The sequence below is a fragment of the Microtus ochrogaster genome, linkage group LG2 (assembly GCF_000317375.1).
Source record: "Microtus ochrogaster isolate Prairie Vole_2 linkage group LG2, MicOch1.0, whole genome shotgun sequence".
Lineage (NCBI taxonomy): Eukaryota > Metazoa > Chordata > Mammalia > Rodentia > Cricetidae > Microtus > Microtus ochrogaster.
Window position 1 is genome coordinate 47072773 of NC_022028.1, and position 20537 is coordinate 47093309.

Here is a 20537-nt window from a genome sequence, read left to right on the forward strand (position 1 = left end):
TGCCCAGCCATCTTACAGGTGTGTCACCTGGGATTGGAGGTGACAGTAGCCACTAGGAGGACCCAAGCCTCAGCCCCTGTCCTAGGACCTCTGTAGAACTGGGCCATAGTCTATGAGATTCCATGACCTATGAGCACTGACCCAGCCCATGGGAGACTTGGAGGACCCAGCTATTCAGCTGAGAGAGGCTTTGCCAGAATCACCACCCCAGGCTGCTCGGGTCTTTTGCTTCTCCTTTGACGTGCAAGCTGCCTGGAACAGGGCTGCTGCTATGGCAGTCCTCCAATGCAGGTGCTCCCTCACCATGGGCTTGTACTAGGTTCACGAGACTACCCTCTAAACCTGCAGAACACGCTTCTGCCTGCAGGGACTAGTCCCTGTGACTGGCATATGGCCAGAGATGATGTAGTCAAGCATTGGTGGCTGCTGAGCCCTTCCAACTCCAGGTTAATTTTTTCCAATGACGGCATGGTTTTCTTCCTTGTCTTCCCTATCCCAAGGTTCTGTGATTGTAGGCACACGAGTTCAGTTACTGGATTATTCTGGCAGATGGACTTGGATCAAGATCAGAGCTTTTTAAATTCCAGCCTTATTTCCTAAGCTTGACTCGGTCTCACACGCACACTTGGCCGACCATTGCTTGCTCCCTTCTCCTGGGACAATTCCCTCTATCCTGATCCTCTAACTTGCTCATGTCCTAAGGGAGAGGTCTCTCTGTGTCTCTCTGGGGAGCCAGTCCACTCTCATCCAACTGCCAACAGAAGCGCCCATGTTCAGCTGCTGAAAACCTGGGGGTTCAGATCTATTTTGCCCGCTGTTTTCTACGTGCCTCTGCTCTGGGTTCCTTCTTCCTCTTTGTCTGGATTTACACCAAGCTTTGCTCTGTGTTTTTGTATCATTTATCCATGCATCGGGCACATTCTTCTGTTTTTGGCTTTCTTTCAAGGTCATCTGTACCCTCAACCTCAGCTAAACATCAGAAGGACTGCTCCAGAGAGTCCGGGAGTGGCCACGCAGCCTGTCCTCTTCCTGCTGTGTTGGTCAGCTACTGCCTGTCTCCCCTTTTCTGGGCACCGCTTCTGTCTCTCCCAGGAGCCTCACGCTGCACATCAGGCTGCTTGCTGCTTAGGCTACCCTCTTGGTGCAGAGTCATACTCCTGGGCTGTGGAATTCTGTGGCGTGAGCCTCCCTCTGATGTTCTGAAACGCGCAGGGTCTTCCGGCTTTCCTCACCTCTGACGGTCTTCTTGTGCGTCTTTTCACTGTGAGAAACACTGCAAATCTTTTCTCAGTCTCGAAACTCTGGGCCATTTTGCCCTCAACTGCTGTCTCTCTTTGGTTCTCCAGTGACAAGCACGCTAGACCCTCGCTGTGTCCTCCCTCTGTGAACTTCATCTCTCAATCTGTGCTTCCATCGGCAAGGTGCTGAGATGGCCACTCCCAGCTTACCCTTGCTGTCCTCGGGGGAAATCATCTCCCCCAGTTCTCTGAACTCTTGTGTCCCAGGATTTACCCAGAGAGCCCTCTGCTCTCTGAGATGATTCTCTTTCCTTTTAGCTTTGGGGCATGGTACACTCTAAGTCTTGGTCCCAGCCTGGTACCCACTTCCCAGGAGGCCTGGGATCTGGTCTCTCCATCTCTGGTTCAGCCTTGGTTCCAGTGCCTGTGTCTTCTTTACCACACCCCACGCTGAGTGATGCTGATGGTTTTGAGCAGGAATCCCACTCGCCCATGAGTGCTAATGCTTTTGTGGGTCAAGGGAGTGGCCTCAGCTCTCTTCCCGGCTGGTCCTCCCTCCATCTCACAGGAAGCGTCTCAACTTTTATCCTGCTTTCCCAGATGGTTTTGGTGGAGACTGGTCCCTAGATCCAGGTCTTTTCAGGACTTAGTGAACTTAGAGAAAGCATGTGCTTTGCCCCTCCAGAGCGTTGGGCAGCAACCATGGCGTAACGGGTATCCAGCACCCCCAGGTTCTAGTGCCCCACCCTGGGGCTGGCTGTACCCCACAACCCTCAGCCTAGACCATGCAAGTATGCTCACCTGGAGGCCCAGGTGGGCCCACCTCTCCTTTGTCACCCTTTGGTCCTGAAGGTCCCGGCACACCTAGGGGAAGAGACCCCAAATCTATCAGGGAAAGTCCGGTCAAGCCCCCTCCCACTAATGTCCCCAGTCCTGGCTATTGTGTACATAGGCTGAGGCTAGACCAGAAAGGCTGTGGAAGGATGTGGGGGTAGGGGACATAGTCAGAATCAGAACTCACGAAGAGCAAATGTGTGTGCTGGGGAGAGCCATTGCTCTATGTCCCTCCTGACAGATGGCTGGGGCTGTCCCTGCACTTCTCTGAGAAATCTTGGATGGTCATGCCCGGCACCAGAGCCTCTAGTTAGACTCCCTGGACAGCTATGCCAGGTGTGTGCTATTAGGAGTAGGGTAGGCTTGAGGACTTGCCCCGGGAACTGGATACCCAAAGTTAGCAGAGAGTCAAGTCCCATAGCTTCATCTTTTTCCTAATCAGTTTGAGGTTACTATCCCATTGCCATCTTCCTACCGGAGCCCCAGACTTGCGCATGCACTGTGATCCCCAGTGACCTCACCTTGCTGTCCTGGTAGTCCAGGTCGGCCAGACTCCACAAACGCCTACAAAGAACAAGCGGGGAGGGGGTGGGGATGGGGAGGGGGCCAAAGGACAGTGCTCTAGAAAGCAAGACTACCAGGGTCCCCAAGGCAAGAAATCCCAGGGCCCCTCTCCAGAACCAAACAAGAACCCTTTCCATGGGCACTCTGAACGGGGCCAGGGTCTATGTCCAGAGTCCTTGTCACAGTGACCTGCCCTCATAGGTCACCTCTTCCTCTTGTTAAGGCTGGGTTTGAGGCTGTCTCCAAGCCGCAGAGTTACTCCTGTGGGGACTCACTGCTTGTCCACTGCCCCCAGGTGCAGCCTACCCGACAGACCCGTTCCAGAGATACCCAGAGAGGATTCCAGAGGCAGCAATGGGAGAGAAGCCTCGGGAGAATGAAGCTCTGGCCACTTACATTGCTGTCATAGATGGGCATTCCCGGAGGACCTGGGGGGCCTGGAGGCCCAGGGGGGCCAGGCAATCCCTGTGGAGGGACAGAAGGTTCTGGTTAGTCAAGGTCACAGCTAACCATCAGTGTAGACTAGGGTAGCAGACATAGGCTGAAATTCTTCTGAGAAGTGGTCAGATCAGAAAGCTGAATGCATTTGATGATGTAAAAATCAAGACTGTATTGCTGACTTATCCATGTGCCTGCCAGCTGGGCCTGCCTATTTCCTGCCCAGGGCCAGTAGCACTCAGGAGCAGCTAAGTCCCTTAAGAAGGCTTTGACTTGAATGAAAGGGACGGCCTGGCCCACACTCTGACGGTTATACACTGCTTCTGCAAAAGGCCTCTCGAGGACCCGCGTAAGGAATTGGCTTGACTAGGTACCTTGCATGGCCCGCCTTCCCCAGGACAGCTCCACGGGGGGAGGGGGAGGGGGAGGGCTGTGAGCATCAGGTGCCTCAGACTACGGGATACACTCCCCGTAGGGAAAATGGTATTTAACCTGATTTCAAAAATCCTAGCTGAGAATAAAATCCAAGAGCCAATCTTTTCCATTGGGATGGATGAGATTGGCCTGTGACTGCCGGTCCTGCAGCTCTGCAAACGCCGGAGCTCGCTCTTGATTTTGCACGGGGTTAGTAGGCATTAGTGCACAGGGGAGGCAGCTGGCAAGAAACCAGCAGCAGCCATGATCATCACAAATGTGAACTCTCTGAAGTATTCATTTCTGGATTCCCGTTCCTATCTCTGTTCTGGGCAAAGCAGGTGGGAGTCAGAGCTGGACACAGCCATCCTCGGGGGAGCCCCTGAGTCTCTGGGTGGCTGCCTCCAGCAGAAAGGCAAGTGATGCCATGAGACAAAATCCCTTAAGTCCCTAAGGCAGCAGATGTTTCAAAAGACACAAACCTGTGTTGGTGGATCCAGAGAAGGTATGCCCTAAGACCCCATGTTTCTCTCTCCTGGGTATAGGAACATGCAGATATGTGCATGTAGTTGTGAGTGTGCCCACAAACACATGTGAGTATTTATGTAAGTGTAGTCAGGACAAACATGTCTAGCTACATCATCAGCCATTTCAAACAGCCTGCTGGATGACCTGAGAGGCCCTGACCTAGCCCTTCTTGTTCCCTGGTGTTACAAGCCATCCATTTGCCATTGCAGGACACTTACCCTCATGCTGAACCCAAGGCTGGCATCTCCAGGCTCCCCTTTCTCTCCCTTTAATCCATTTGTTCCGGGACGACCCTGAACAGAACAGAGTAACAGGGCTTGTTGGGTACTGGACAGCCCGTACATAGCCCCCTCCTTCCTGGGTCAAGCCTTCACACTTTTGCCCAGAAGCTAGAGGAGGCAGGAGACTGATAGAAGGTCCCAGGTCAGAGCCCCCTTTTTGCCCAGGGCCTTCTATGGGGTGCCAGATGAAGTGTACTCTTAGCCCAGATAAGTATTAAGACATTGGCCACATAGATATGATTGCTGTACCCAAGGGGAGGACAGGAAGGGCCGCTGTCCACTTTCTCCAGAGCCCAGCCCTCTGCAGGCCCCAGGTGCTCTCCACCCACTATGTCCAACTTGTAGGCCACCAAATCCTCACCGGCCGTCCAGGGAAACCGATTTCACCCTTGTGCCCAGGTCGCCCATAAGGACCCTACAGAGAGAATATGGAGGGTGAGTGAGGTCTCCTAGTGAAAAGGGAGGGGCCATCCCAGGAAAGAGCCAGGGTTGCCATCTCTGAGAACTACCGGTTGTCATCCAGGTAACCAACCCCCACCCCATGTTTTCAATGTGGCAGTTGATACCAACCCTGGGCCACAAACCCATTGTAAACAAAAGGGCATTACTCACCGGGGGTCCTCGGAAGCCTGGTTCTCCCTGAATAGAGAATCAGAGGTACGTCAGGGAGCTATGGCTAACCCTGCCCACTGCCTTCTGGAGTCCCTGTACCCATGTGGATGTGCTAGGCTGGCAGCCAAGGCTGCTGGCTATGCCAGGACAGGACAGAAACCAGCACTGAGACCAGGTCTAGTCTGAGACACAGCTGGATGCGCCCTGGGTTGGTGAAGGTGGGACCCAGCTTGGACAATGTAGAGCTAAGGTCACCCAGGTCTTCTTCAGCTACAGAGCCTCTGTGAGCAGGGGTTTCTCTGGGCCTGAGGAATCATGAGCTCACTCCCTGCCAACACTGTAGGCCAACGAGGATCCATTCCTCACAGCCACCAAGGCTTCCCAAGGCCCTTCCCCTGGAACCTTCTTGGGAAGACCTGCTGGGGTAGAAGTCTAAAATGGTCTGAGGAGCAAGTCCTGCCAGCCGAGCAAAGGCTTGGGCTCAGGTTGCTGCAAGCTCGGGACCACAGGAAGGAGGAGGTCTAGATACCTCGGTTATACAGAGTGGATGGTTGCTTACTCATGGTGTGCCCCCAGCAGGCCTTGGGCTCTTTCATCTCCCACAGGCAAAGGCCAGGCTGAAGAATGAGCACACTGGGCCATGGCCTAGATCACTAATCTTCGTATAGGTGAGCTCAGGCCACAGCAGCAAGGGGATAACACAAGCCATTGGCAGGTTTGGGGTCGTGAGAACACACCCAGGATGGTTGCAAGAGGCAAAGGGAGGGGAACAGAATTAGGCTATGGGGGGCTTGGGAAACCCATTCCAGAAAGGTTTGAGTGTGTTGTGATCCTGCCTCTCTGTCAGGACACCCCCATTCATGCTGTCTTCACAATGTCAGGGACCCCAACCCCATTCTCACCTTGGCTCCTTTCTGGGCAGGGCCCAGGGCTCTGCCATCAGGGCCAAAGATAGCACCTGGCTCGCCTTTCTCACCCTGAAATGGCAGGACAGGAAGGACAGGTCAGGGCTCAGCCATAAGGCCTCAGATACCCCCAAGACAGAAACAGAGCGGAAGGGGGTCCTGGCCTACGTGGGAAGGTTGTGACCAGAGCCTTCTGAGTTAAGGTAATAGAGATGTCATGTCCCAGAACCCCCAGGGCCCAGCCTGCCTCAGGAGCCATCGGAGCAGGTCTGTGGTTCCTAGGAAAGGAGCAGATGGTACCCCAGCCCCTTACCTTGGGCCCTGGAAGACCCTGTTCACCTTTGGAACCCAGGTCACCCTTCGGCCCAGCAGGTCCCTACAATGAAGACCAGATAGAAATGAGGGTCCCTGACCCAATATCCCTTGGACCCCATGTTCCCCCATATTCTGTCCCTGTGGTTGTTCACTGTTCACAAGGCAGCCCCTTCAGTGTCCTGAACAATTATAGATGGCGAGGGCACCATACAATACCCTCCAGCCCCCATTATCTTCCTGATAGCATCATGTCCTCAAGGACAATGACCCAAGCTTACACTACCATCCTGTGTGTATCAAGCAGAACCCATACCCACCCCCCAGAGTGCAGAGCATTGCTGGGCAAGCATGCAGCTCCGAAGCAAAGCCACTTACAGGAAAGCCTGCGTACCCTGGCTTGCCCTGTGGAAAGAAAGGCACCGTGAGTTTTGGGGACACACTGCTCTCACGGGTGTTCTAACCCAGCTCCCCGGGACCCTCCGTGGAAGCAAGGACACTTACCTCAGGTCCTGGTGTGCTCACTACTGCTCTCTGTCCCCACGCCATCGGGAAAGAAAAAGTAGAGGAAAAGAAAGCTGCATTTGAGTTTAAAGTCACCCGTATCGCACTAGCCACAGGCACACAAAAGCATGTCCCAAGTGGAATTTAGGAAAAGCCTGTGCTTTCCGCAGTATACCTGGGTTCTCTCTGCAGGTGCCCAGGTGACAAGTGACCCATTTCCTGGGGAAGTCCCCTTCCCATGAAAGACCCTCCTCCCAGCATGGAGCGGCCAGGGCTGGCCTCACTCTCCAGTCCTGTTACACACTTAGCCTGGGGCACACACTCCGGTCCACCAGGTGCAAGCAGCCCCACCTGCTTTTCTAATGCTTCACTCTCATACCAGTGCCCCCTGGATGAAGAGGACCAGCTGTTGCTTCTGGCTTTCCCCTGGTCCCAGAGCCCTGTGACCGTTCAGTGCCTTTCTCCCAGGACTGTACTGTCCCCATCTCAGAACTGAGGGTACCAGGGCTGCAGAACGTGAAGTAACCAGCCAGGGTCACTGTTGACAACTGTAGCTGGGATCTGAGCCCAGTTGTCACCCCAACCAAGCTCTAACTCTGTCTAGGGCGGCCTGTTCCCTGTGGTCTCAGCTCCCGTGGGCCCTGCATCTAATAACCAGAGACTTGGGCTTCTTGCTGCAGAGAACTGAGCACAGGCAGCAGCTTGACCACCGGGTTCTTCGTTGGGGCTCGGAGGGATCCAGTGACTTTGAGGCGACGCCATTTGACTATGTTGCTGTAGGCACCACAAAAGTGCAGCGGTAGCCTTTACAACCGAGAAGGTCAAGAAGCTTTGGCAAGGAGAGAGCTTCTAGCCAGCACGGCCTTCTCTTGAGAAGCCAGCGCTCCTCATGCCATTCTGATGCAGTTAGGTCAACTATGGGCAGTCCCTAGACTGAGGGATGAGCCCTGCCGCATTCCACGGTGTACTTACATCCTCATTTGACACATAGACCACAGGCCCTGGAGGTCCTGGGGGGCCAGGGAGGCCTGGAAGCCCCACTCTGTCTTTTCCTGGGTTTCCCTGGAAGAGAACCATAAAGAAGTAAACATTCTAGTTCCTCTGGCCAGGACCCCAGAGCCTACCCATAGCCCAGGTACTAGGTTTGCAGACAGTAGCTGAGAGCTACCCCTGCTGACTTAAGGGTCTCTCCTCAACTCTCTGAGGTCTCATGGGTGGCCAGGTGGCTTGAGCCTGAAGCTGGGGCACGATGGGATTCCTCACCCTGAGGCCTAAGCAGTTCAACTCTGTTCACTGTGCACCTAAGGCTACAGACACTCACCTTTTCTCCCTGGGTCCCTTTCTCTCCTTTTGGTCCCTGCAGAGACAGAGAAAATGGGCCATCATAGACAGAACCAGAATCCCTTCAGGGACCAGCCTACCTGGGCCTGGCTTCCAATGCAGATGGGGAGTCTGTGTTGCCTTGAACCTTGGAGAATAGAGATGGGCACCCAAACCCTGTCCAGCCTTGCAGTTGGCTCCAGGGGCCACAGTGTAGCAGGTAGGGGACACAGATGTCTAGGACACCCCAAGGGCCACTTGAGATGCCAGTTCTCTTCCTGGGGGCTTCTTTTATGCCTTTCGCCTCTCACTCACCCGGGGCCCAGCTGCACCCTCTCTTCCTGGGAGGCCAGGGATGCCCTGGATTCCATCTGCTCCAGCTTCTCCCTGGGACAGACAAATAGAAGGGCCAGAGTCAGCCCTGCAGCAGGCAGCAGAGACTCTCAGAGAGGAGGTCACAGCAACCATGGGTGTGACCATAGCCTAGGTTTCTGCAGGCTTGGCTCAGCCCCTGGATATATCTCCCTCCATGGATATAGCATGCCATCCATATGGGATGTGGAAGATGAAGACAGGGAGGATAGTGGCAGGGAAGGGGATGTAGGGAGGGGAGGGGTCCCACAACTGGCGTGGGTGTATAGGGTTGTGCCCTAAGGCGGAGGCTTGACCTAGGTAGTTTTCTCTGAATCAGGCACATTAAATTATAAAGAAACAAAAGTATAAGGAACAGTGAGGGCAAGACGGGAGGGAGAATGAGGCCAGGACTGTACGGGCATCTCACTCCATGCCTGGGATTCTCAGGCTGCCTCTGAGATGTGCTCGACACATGAGGTTTGTGGGGCATGCCTGCTGGTCCTTACAGGCCCCTCTCCATCCCCAGTGGACAATATACCCCACCCTGGGGGAAGTACCTACCTTGGTTCCAGGTGGCCCTGCCACTCCAGGATCCCCCTAAGTGGACAAAAAGTTCTATGAGCTTGGGGTGTCAGCTGGCTCACCCCCAAACCAAGCTACATACTCCTTTGTTAATCACCCAGGATATCCCGGCCCCAGCACTTGGGCCCTTCTAGAACCCTAGGTGACCCGGGGGCCCACACTGGTGGAAGGTACAAAATATATCCTAGCATCATGGGGATTGGATAGTCCCTGATATTGTAGAAGCTGGTAGCAAGTACCACCATCTCCACTATAAGAAATAAGTCCTCTAGCCGGGCAGCGGTGGCGCACGCCTTCAATCCCAGTACTTGGGAGGCAGAGGCAGGAGGATCTCTGTGAGTTCGAGACCAGCCTGGTCTACAAGAGCTAGTTCCAGGACAGCCAAGGCTACAGAGGAACCTTGTCTCAAAACAAAACAAAACACAACACAACAATGACAAAAAAAGAAACAAGTCCTCTAAAGAGATTCCTTAAAGGAAAAAAAAAAGTCTGCCTTTAATCACAGCACTTAGAAAGGAGAGGCAGGTAGATCTCTGAGTTAGAGGCCAGCCTAATCTACATAATCCAGGATAGCCAGTGCTACACAGAGAAACCCTGACTCAGAAAAAAAAAAAATCCAGTTTGGGCCCATCTAAAAATCCATCCTTTGAAATGTTCATTCAGTGTTTTGTAAGTCACAGAAAAGCATTCTAGAAGTAGGGAACAGCAGAGGCCAGCTAGACAGTAAGGACACCCTAGTGGAGACTATTCTGCTGCTCTCCACCCTTGCCCCCACCCTGGGGAGCCTGACTCGAGCGCAAGGGAAGATGGGGGCCAAGGACGGGGCCTAGTCTGTGGCTGGTGTCCCTAAGGATGACATGGGGAGCAGAGAACAAAACTCTCAGATCCTCTAGGGGAAGGGGACACCACCCTACGGGTCTCTAAAGCTGAGAACCATCGAGAGGTTCTGGTCTCCTTCTCAAAATTTTAGCATGGTTCAGATGTGTGCAGGCAGGCAGGAATCTCATTTCCTGGGCTTGGAAAGATAGGGCATGACCCCGCTCATGCTCAGTGCACGGGAAGGGGCATGTGGCTATTTTTCCATGAAGCCGCCTGCTGTGTTTTGCAAACTTTCATGCTGAGCTCACTACGTATTAACTTGCTAGGCAGCTCTCCAAGAAAGGCCTCCCTCACTCACCTTGAGTCCTGGCAACCCCGGAGGTCCCTGCCAGAGTAAAGGAAACAAGTGTTAGTGAGTGACCCGGATCTGCTTTATCCCACATTCATTAGCTCTTTCCAAACCTCACGACCCCAGGGACAACAAAAACTGAGGCACAAGGCTGGCGTGACGGGAGCTCTAAGCAGAGCCTTCTATTGTAAAAGCTATAACGGGGACAACTGAACTTTAACTGAGTACCCGGTTGAAAGCTACATGGAAGTTTTTTCTGTTGTCCTTAGAACCTGTCTACATTTGAAATTGTTTTAAAATAAAACTATATACTGAAAAAGTTACAAAGAATTATAGCAACGATAACGATACTTTACTGTCACGGTAGCATCTGCCAGTGGTGGCCCCAGAGACTAGAGGTCAGCCTGGTGTCCTCCAGGACATACTGCTGTTCCTCAGGGAAAAGCGGTATCCTAGGCAGGGCTGTAGAGTTTGTGCATGCCTGCACACAAGGGCCCTGATGTACCTGCCATTCGGGGACTTTGGGACTTCAGCTCCTCTTTGCTGACCTAATCCAAACTACACACAGGTCAACAGAAAAACGTGGGGTGACTCCCCCAAATGCCCCACTAACTCCAGTCTACTCTGGCCAAATATCTGTCACTTCTTCAAATTACAGCCATGGAAGAAATCAGAGAGGGAAAGGTCTATCTACCTGTCACCACCCCACACCGACGCCCCACCCCTAGGGACAGTTTGTGAGCAGGTCTTTCTGGGGTGGAGGGTACTATGGCTCACGTCCCCGGGCTTCTGGTGGTTCCTTGCCCTACATAAGGCTGTCCCAAAGACACCACTGGCCTGGGACCCTCCTCCTACTCCAGCCCACAGGCAGTACCTGCAGCCCGTCGGAGCTTCGGGCTGTTGGCCAGAAGGGCATTCCAGAGCCTTCCATATCATCCTAGAGGGAGCACAAGAGGGACGCTCAGTGACTGAGCCTTACTAAGAAGGAGCCTTTCCCGAGGCCAGGAAAAAGGAGAAGGGGGAAAGGGAAGTGGATGACCGACAGAGCTTGGGTCGTGTGTGTGTGTGTGTGTGTGTGTGTGTGTGTGTGTGTGTGTGTGTTATTCAAACCCTAGTGGGCACGCATCCTACTCAGTCACAAGGCTTTGAACTGTGTGTGTGCAAGAGAAATTGTACTTGGGTTCATAGGCAGGTTTGCAGCATGGAAGGGTTGGGGACAGCACCCACAGACATCTGAGCCTAAACACATGTGCTTTGAGTGCAGTGAGGCCAATCCAGAACAGATCTAACCCACTCAGGTACTTGGGATCACACATGGAAGCCCAAAGAAGGGAACAGGAGAAACCCACGTGTGACAAGAGCTGTGCCCTGCTTAGGGAGTTCTGCTCAGGCTGTGAGCTGTCTGGAGGAAAGGCAGCTGTATGGCCCAGGCTTTCTGGGGGGGCCCCAGTGACTCACGAATCCAGCTGCAAATCCTGGTCCTGGTGGCCCCGGGGGGCCTGGAGGTCCTGGTGGTCCAGTTGGCCCAGGGGGTCCAGCCATGCCAGTCTTTCCAGGCACACCGACAGGCCCAAGATCTCCTTTGCTCCCCTGCACAGACAGAAGGACAAAGTCACCGTGGCTCTGGGCCTCAGCTAAGCTACAGGCAACGCAACGAACAAGCACTTCCTTGCAATGCTTTCCAAAAACCTGAAAACCCAGAGATAAATCACCTGCCACAAAAGCCATTCAGGCAACTCACTGACTCAAAACAACAGGGTGAAGTGAGATTGGCAGGCACACAAGCCTGACGTCATGGCTTTGGCCACAGCTCAAGAATCACAAAGCAGGCTGTCCACCATGGCCTGTAACCTTGGGTCCCAGCTCTTTGACAGTTGAGAACAGGGATAGCAAGAAGCAGATAAAGCAGGTAAGGAGGAGGGACAGGCCACTGGAAGGTACAGGGAGAGCAAGGTTCAGGGTGGGTCTGCAGGGGCCCCTGTAGCCACCAAGTGCTTGGGGTAACGTAGGCACAGGTATTACTGTGACTTTGCGAGTTTGAGGAACTTGGGGAGCAGAAGCAAACACAGGTCATGTCTAGGAGTCTGAGGGATCAGATCAAGGAAGCAGACTGAGGCAGGGACTTGGCACTCAGGCAGGGAGGCCCTGGTTCAGAAAGCCCTACTCCAAGCAGGTTAGCCCTGAAGTTGGACCTGGTAGGCCAGCATGCCTCAGGGACCCTGCTGGCAGACAAGTCACCTCTATGAAGTGGGACCTGAGACCACCACCATTCTCTCCTGGGCCGCTGAGAGGCACGTGTGACTGTATGAGAGATGTCCTGAACCCAGCTGGAACACAGGCAGCCTCGCTTGGCGTGAACCTTCTTATAAAGGGTCTAGCTGAGTTCAAAGACAGCCTGGGCTACCCAAGATGCCACCTTTGGGTACCTCCGGAAATAATGAGGATGCAGGCGTCTATGTGGGTGTGGGGTCTCCAGCTATGGATGTAGCTACTCCATTTCAGGTGGGTACCAGGTACAGTGGTTCACTCTTGAACCTTCCTCTTTAACCTCAGTAAAACACTTCATTTATTTATCCTGGAAGACTCTCCTTGTGTGCGTGCGCAGATACAAGGGCGTGTGCGTGTACAGACGGGAGCACTTGAGTGAAGATACCAGTGTCTTGTGCAGAGACACAAGAGTGCGTGCCAATTTACATACTCAGCCCACGCCAGCCCATCTCTTATTTCTTTCTGACATGTTCATCTACCCTCTGATGCCCCTGTTGCTCTCATCCCCCCCCACACTGGATTTTTCTATCAGCCCCAGCCTTTTCTTTGAACACCAGCCAGGATGTCTCTCAGAACACAGGAGAGCCAGCATGGCATTCCCTGTGCAACAGTGGGTGAGGATGCTGGGAGTGCCACTGAGGACCTCGATGAACTGGGCAGCTAACATCCTGAGGTACCTGGTTGAGGCACCCCAGGAATTCCCAGGGAGCCTTCCCTTGTACCTACCTACTGGGAGCTCATTTCTAAACCCAGCATCTCTGGTTCTATTGCATTTGCAGAACAGAACTGAGTAGATAAAGCCACACGCACATGCACGTGCGCGCGCACACACACACACACACACACACACACACACACACAGACTATGCATTCACTGGCTGGTGCCCCCTACATCCTGCCTAAATACTTTTATCAAGCAGGTAGCCCCAACTCTGCCAGAATGAAAACTGACTCGTACCTTGGGTCCTGGGATGCCCACCTCGCCCTATGGGGGGAAAAAAGGATAGGATTACAATAAATTCAGACATGTATGTAGCGATCAGAGAAAAACAAACCAACAGCCCCATGGTGACTGCCTGCCTCACAGGATCCTGTCTTTGGTTTATGCTGACTCTAGTGTTCTCAGGGCCTGTTCCTGCTCCCTCCCTTGTCTTTTAAGGACGCTAACCTCTGGGAAGCTCAGCAGGGAGGGGAGCCCAGAGAGCCCAAGGCCAGAGCCCCTAAGCCCACCAGCCCCATGAATGCCTCTCAGAACACCTCCTGAGCCGGGGAGCCATTTAGGCTTAGTTAAAAGCAGAGACAAGCTCTGGGAATAGTCCATTTAAAAGGACCTTCTGATGCTCCCCAAGCATGTGGGTCTTCCTCATCCCATCCCAGGAAGTGGTGGGAGCAGCTCTCCATCTGACCCCCCTCCCCCTGCAATCCAAGATCACAGTAGACTGTGGTCAACAGAGATTGGCCGGCCTCTGAAGACATCTACCAATCCAGCTACACTGAAACCTGAAATCACCCTTTCAAACCAAATGAAGGGCCGCCCCCTAAGTTGCTGGTCCACATATGGAGACCCTGACTTGAACCCGAGCCCTGCCGGCCCCATGACTAAGCACCTTCCTAAGCTGAGGATGCAGGCTATGTCCGTGGGCTCGCCCTATGGCACACACTCTCCACAGACCCCAAGCACGCAGTGCCCACCACCCACTGGCTACAAGTGTGTGTTGAGTTATACCACAGGAGCTGACTTACAACACTGCCTTTCTGGCCAGCCACTCCTGGTGGACCCTCTTTGCCTGGAGGACCTGGAGGTCCCTGGGAGACAGAAAAACAAAGAGATAGGTGGACAGGATCCATGGTGAGCAGGTAACAGTTGGCACCCTTTCCTAGAGCCAGGATATAAACTCCCCCCTCCCCCCCCAGGTGTATGCACAGCTCAGACAGTACAGTGTAGAAGCCCCTGTGTGTGCTCTTTAATGGAGCTGTTGATTATACTGGGGAAACTAAGTTGGGAAGCTCATGCATCCATTCGGTCTAGAGTGGGTAAATGTGTGTCCCAGAGTCACCTAGTGTGTCAGTACCCTAGAACTAGAGGGTAGCCTACCCCCCCAATCCTGAGAGTGACCCCAAATGAGACCAGCCTCCACCTCGAGGTGTGGAGACTGGAGCATGGGAATCCTGAGGTAGATCCAGCAAGAGACCTCATGTGATTCTCCCCTCCCCTGTTCCTAGCCAAGAGGATGCTCTGGGGAGGGGAGGCAGCAGAACTTACCGGGGGGCCAGGAAATCCGGGGGGCCCTTCCTTCCCAGGCACACCAGGAAGGCCTGCAGGTCCTGGAGCATAGGAGCTGTTGACCCCAAAGCGCCCTGGTTCACCAGGCAGTCCTGGGACACCAGGGGGTCCTGGGGGGCCAGGGAAGCCTCGTGGGCCCTGGATACGAGAGATACAGTCCATCATAGAATAGGCATGCTGGACAATGATCACATCCCCTGCTAGTCTTGCCCCACCCCCAAGGGTCCCCCCTAATGTCTCAGACATCCTGCCCAGTGACAGTGGGTGTGGGGTGCAGCCACTTACCCTGAGGCTCTCCATATCACCACTGAAACCAGAACCTTCCATGTCAATGAAGGTCTGAGGGAAGGGGGAGAGAAGCCACCACAGGACATAAATGCATCATCCCGAGTACCAGATAGCATCACCCAGCTGTCCCCTAACCACCCAAAGATGCCTGCAATGGCAGGTGGGGCATCATGCTTTGCCCCACAGACTGGCCACCATCCCAAGCCTGCAGCAGGTACCCATGCTCTTGGGCCAACAATACCAGGAACCAGTTCGTAGGGTTGAGTACTGGGACCTGGTGTGGAGGAGGGAATTTACCAGCTTGTCCTGTCTGAAGGAGGGTCCTGGTGGCCCTGGAGGTCCTGGAGGTCCTCGAACTCCAACACCAGGATCTCCCTGGGACATAAGACGAATCTGTCACACTGAGGACACTGAGGACACATGGTCCCCACTCTCAGTTAGGAGCTGGGACAGGAAAGGGGCCATGCTCTGGTCTGCATACACATACCTTCTCACCCTTGGGGCCCACTTCTCCTGGGGTTCCTGGAAAGCCTTGAGGCCCAGTGTCACCCTGGAAGACAAGGATAGGAGTTAGGCAGAGGGAAGCACCTCTTTTCCTTCATACAATGAATCTTGAGCCCCAAATGCTTCTCATTCAGGAGCAGAGGGCAGATAGAAGTCAAGCCCTTCATGGAGGCCTAATAAACCAGGAAAGGCCATGCCACCGAGACGACCCCAGAGGAGAAAAACAGGATTTAAAAGTGACACCACTGGCTATGGATGGCACACACCCTCTTCAGAGAAATCATTTAAGGTAACCACAGATCTCCATGGCGGAGTATAAGTCCACTGCATGTGTATGGGATACACATGTGTCTGTGCAAACGTGATGGACACATTGGGCTTAGGGAAACCTTCACTTAACACTGAGCCTGGACTGCACATAGTTTCAACACAGCTCTATCTGGCACAAAGAGCTCCCTGTGGCCACTCTGGCAGTGTGGGGGACCCCATCTCCTCAGCACTGCTGCCCCTCTCTTGCACCCCGAGTTCCCCACTCTTTGTTGTGAGCCCTCACCCCAGCCCCTCAGGAAATCTGGGAACAACACTTTGTGGTTTTGGCAGTCACATTATGCCTGCCTTTAGCCACCTGTAGTTAGCTAGAACAAAAGTACAACCCAAGCTAAGCCACCTTTTTAAAGTGTCCTCTCTGGGAAACCATGGCCCTGAGCTGTATACAGATGGCCTGTGGATCCCGTGGAAACACGGTACAGTGTCTGGTACAGAGAGAAAGCCAACTTACCGGCCTTCCATCTTCACCAGGGTCACCCTGAAACGTGCAAGAGAAGACATGAATGCAAATTGTCTTGAAGCCACTACACAAGACTGGGCACAGAAAGAGACCAAAAAGTGAAAAAAAAAAAAACAAAAAAACCTCTAATACGTAAACCTGGCACCCACTTTCCTTTTTTCTCCAGACATTGGAAAGTATCTTGTTGTTCTGTTTTTATTTTTTGAGACATGGCTTCTTTGTATAGCCCTGGCTGTCTTGGAACTTGTTCTGTAGACCAGGCTGGCCTTGAACTAACAGAGATCAACCTGCCTCTGCCTTCTGAATTCTGGGATTAAAGGCAGGTTGAAGACTATTCTTAAATGGACTGATCTTGTAAAAATTTGTTGTTCTAGTAAGATAGGTCATAAGACCAACTGTTATTTCGCTTTTGTAATCAAACTTGCTCACTCTGCTCAATGACTAGGACAAGGGCAAGACATTTATGTTCAAATTAGACCCCGCCCACATGTACACAGAATACATTTAATCGTGTGAGGTCTGACTTCATAAGCCATGGATTAACATAACTAGATGCTGCATCTTGGGAGTTCTCTTGGTTGCAGTCCTGGAGCCATGAGTAACTGGCGCCACTATTTAATAAAGCCTCCTTTTATTAAAATACATTCATGGTCATGGCAAATCTCTAAGTGACCCAGACCCACAACAGACAGCACTTCTGCAGTAGAGTTTAGGTCCAGGGTTGACTTGGGCATCCCTGACCTCCGTGCTCTAACAACCTTCCGGCTCTAGTGTACAGCAGAAGGCTGGTAGAAATCCCAGCACCCGAGGATGCTGCTGCTCTGATCCCAACCAATTCTCCCACCAGCCCTAGTCAGAGACCTCAGCTCCAGCCCAGATCACAAGGGGAGGCCAGGACTCACCGGTTCACCGTCCCTTCCTGGAGCTCCATCTTTTCCTGGTGGCCCCTGAGGCCCTGGGGGTCCTTGTGCTCCAGGGACAGGTTGTGCACTGGGGTTCTGTACCACTGGGCCTGCAGGACCCTGGGGACCAGCTGGGCCAGGTAAGCCCGGAACACCTGGCTCCCCCTTTTGTCCCTTCAGAACTCCCTGGAGACAAAGAGGATATCGGCTGCCACAATCTGCATACAAGTTCCCCTCATGCTGCTGCTACTTTCTCAGGGGCCTGAATCTCAGGCCTCCAGGGAATACGGAGGTGCAGGTTGGGGGTAGAAGCATTGTAGAGCACAGGGCAGCAGGCCAGGGGAGGGAGTGTGGGCCTCAGGTCGCAGTGAGAAGCCACTGAGGGTTCCCAGATGACCTGGGACAAGGTCATGGGGAAGTGGGTTCACCTTTATCAAGCCACTTCCATGATTCTGGACGCTCTCTTCCCGTGTACCGCTTGTGCCAGGAAGGGTCTCAGCTGGGAAGAGGTAGAGGTGGCATGGTCAAGCTTCAAGCAGCCCCAGGCTCTTGGCTTTGCTGCCCAAGCTTTACTTCTCCACCCAGCAAGAGCCCCGGGGACGAGGCTATGAGAATGGCCATTTGCCTTTCCGCCCACCAAAAACCCTGAGGACAGGGACCAGGGGAATGGTGAGTGGCAATGGTCACCTAACATGGGCAACAGGACAGAAGCACCAAAGTCACCACAGCCATTTAAAGTAAGTCCAGTGACAACCGAAACCCTCGAGAAGATGCCTGAGTTTGTTTTAACATCTCTCCAGCATAACTCCTTCTTATCACGTTCTCCTCTTCCAACGTACAATTTGAAAAACAGAAAGCCCCCAGCAATTCTGAGATGAACCCCAGAGGTTCACCTAGAACCCACCATCCACATGGTACCTATGACACACAAAGTCACATGTGACATACATATGCACACACACAGTGGTGAATTCACACACACACGTGCCACTTCTTCTGCAGAACTGTCTGGACATTTGTGGCATTTGCTATGACCTCTGCCTTGAAGACTGTGGTGCTTCGCAAGGGCAAGGCTATCATTCACAAGTCGGTCACGGTCACATTCAGGGATCCAACCTTGATAAACGAGCAATGACTTGATAAATGGTCCGCACTCCCTTGGCTTCTCTGAGAACAGTAACCATGAAGACGCCAAACGAGGATCTCCTGCTATGTTGGTTCCATGTCTTTTACATGTGTCCAACACACGAGTGCTGCTGGAGCCAAAGTTGGGCCCAGTGAGCCTGCTACCGGGTTTTGAACAGTCTTTGAGCTGAGAGTGGGTCTTACAGATGTGCACAAACAAGAAACACTTCTAAGGTCAAAGACAGAAATGCCACAGAAACATGGCTAACCCCAAGCCTGAAATAGAAGTTGGCCAACAACAGCAGTTGTCATTCCTTCCTTTGCCTTCCCTCAGGAGCCTGTCCTCACTGGAACCACAAGACAGGTCCTTCCTGAAAATACAGAGTACCATTTCCTAGTGATTAATAAGAGGGTTGTACGGTGATACCTGGAGGCAGATCTTAGCCACATCTCACTAGCAGCAGACAGTATAGACTTTTATCATGCCAACATGTCACACCTCTTAGACACCAATTACGTCTCTAAGTAGAGTTTCTACTATTTAGAGGCATCTAGTGCTCCTTGGCTGGGGCACCGAGCCCCCCACCTTGGGTTAGAACTGATGATCACACTGTTATTCGCGGCCTATAACCTATAGGGAGTTCAGTCCCCAGCAGGATATAGGATCTGTAGCCACAAATGAGGATTGGTCAAACTAGTGGACGTCCCAGGAGCTGCACAAACAGTGTGCTCAGGCCCTTTACTCATTCTCAGGGCTCTAGGGAATGCCACTCCTAGCCTCTGAGGCTGACATTGTTCTCTGGGGGAGGGGTGCTGCTGATGGACTTTGCCCACAGCGGGTCATGGGTTCATCAGCTGCTTAGTAAGGAGTAAGCCAGGTATCTGATCAGGATGACCCAGCCTCCCCCATCCACCACAGCCAAACTGCCCCATCTGCAGGAGCCACTGAGGTGTTTGACCACAAGAGGGCAGCATAGGCTCTCCCTGCAGCAGCAAAGCTTTCCTGGAACTTCAGGTTCCACAAACCTAAAAAGCACTGCCTTAGGGGGCATTTAAAACTGTGCAAACATGGCTAAGAGAAATCAAACAAGACCTAAAGAAAAGGCAACAACGGGTCTCGAGAGTCATTTCTCTGCCCCATTGAAACTCCAGCAGGCTTTTTCTTCTCTGCAGATGTGGCAACAAGCGGCCAAGACAGACAGGGAGAGCCATGGCTCAGAGAGGTGGGCAACAGACAGGATGGTACAGAGAGACGGGCGTGGAGATGTACAGCACAGAGGAGAGACCAGAAATAGACTCAAGTGTGGGAGGCTGGTGCCCCACATCTCAGAGTCGGCTCAGCAGGGGAAAGGGGGCTTCAACAGTGACAGAAGTTGGGAAACAGTTTTTTAAAGATTGAAAGTAGGTCTTTGGATCACCTTGGGCAGAGTTTCAGGTGACACTAGAAGTGAGATCTTTGAATTTCAGCAAAAATTAGAAAGTTAGGCTTTTCTAAAGATGCTGTTAAGAAGATGAAGGTGAATATTGTGGCTCACACCTGTAATCCTAGCACTTGAGAACAAAGACAGGAGGGTCACAAGTTCAAGACCAGCTTAACACATGCTCACACACACACACAATCACTCACATGTACATGGAGATATCTATATCTATCTATATAGATATAGATATGCTATATCTATATATTTAAGTATTACATATAAATATTTATATAGATATAGGCATATATCCATATCCTCAGAGGGTAGGGTAGGAGGAGATGAAGAAAAAAAGGGAGTCAGGCAGTGGTGGCACATGCCTTTAATCTCAGCACTGGGAGGCAGAGGCAGGCAGTTCCCTGAGTTCAAGACCAGCCTGGTCTACAGAGTGAGTTCTAGGACAGCCAGGGCTACACAGAGAAACCCTGTCTTGAAAAAACAAAGAAAGTGAGAGAGATAATATGAGGAAGCCAATGACTGTGTTTAAATCCAGAATACATAAAGAACTCTCAAAATTCAACAATAAGACATCATACAGCCCATTAAACTTTGGCATAAGATCTAGACATCTACTGAGATGTAAGCCCACGAAAAGATGCTGGTTATCACAGAAACAAGGGAGAGCGCAGGGCAGGCCACCCCACTTCCATAACAGCCATGTCTAATGACCTCATTGAGGTGAGGTGCACAGACTCCCACATACTGGGGTGGGTAGTAAACACACAAATCATTCGCAAATGGCTCAGCAGCGGCTGAGACAGAAGACCCAGAACAACATCCTCTGAAGCCACCTCAAGCCGGACATAGTGCACACACCCATCACCAGGTCCTCAGGCTGGACATAGTG

General features: G+C 52.7%; 1 protein-coding gene across 5 annotated transcripts in view; it reads right to left on the minus strand.

The window, feature by feature from the left end:
- The window catches only part of Col18a1 (collagen type XVIII alpha 1 chain), a 109538-nt gene that overhangs the window by 8556 nt on the left and 80445 nt on the right, over window positions 1–20537 (minus strand). For all 5 annotated transcript variants that reach the window (XM_013351205.1, XM_026785520.1, XM_026785519.1 and 2 more), the window contains 26 exons: window positions 17516–17586; window positions 17088–17273; window positions 16177–16203; window positions 15382–15444; window positions 15192–15269; window positions 14892–14945; window positions 14586–14744; window positions 14066–14128; window positions 13281–13307; window positions 11513–11644; window positions 10929–10991; window positions 10064–10090; window positions 8866–8901; window positions 8266–8337; window positions 7952–7987; window positions 7603–7692; window positions 6631–6660; window positions 6505–6531; window positions 6128–6190; window positions 5812–5886; window positions 4910–4936; window positions 4659–4712; window positions 4235–4309; window positions 3033–3101; window positions 2594–2636; window positions 2040–2102 (listed from right to left, as the gene is read on the minus strand). In XM_013351205.1, coding sequence (XP_013206659.1) covers window positions 2040–2102; window positions 2594–2636; window positions 3033–3101; window positions 4235–4309; window positions 4659–4712; window positions 4910–4936; window positions 5812–5886; window positions 6128–6190; window positions 6505–6531; window positions 6631–6660; window positions 7603–7692; window positions 7952–7987; window positions 8266–8337; window positions 8866–8901; window positions 10064–10090; window positions 10929–10991; window positions 11513–11644; window positions 13281–13307; window positions 14066–14128; window positions 14586–14744; window positions 14892–14945; window positions 15192–15269; window positions 15382–15444; window positions 16177–16203; window positions 17088–17273; window positions 17516–17586 — 1710 coding nt within the window. The remainder of the gene's footprint in view (window positions 1–2039; window positions 2103–2593; window positions 2637–3032; window positions 3102–4234; window positions 4310–4658; window positions 4713–4909; window positions 4937–5811; window positions 5887–6127; window positions 6191–6504; window positions 6532–6630; window positions 6661–7602; window positions 7693–7951; window positions 7988–8265; window positions 8338–8865; window positions 8902–10063; window positions 10091–10928; window positions 10992–11512; window positions 11645–13280; window positions 13308–14065; window positions 14129–14585; window positions 14745–14891; window positions 14946–15191; window positions 15270–15381; window positions 15445–16176; window positions 16204–17087; window positions 17274–17515; window positions 17587–20537) is intronic.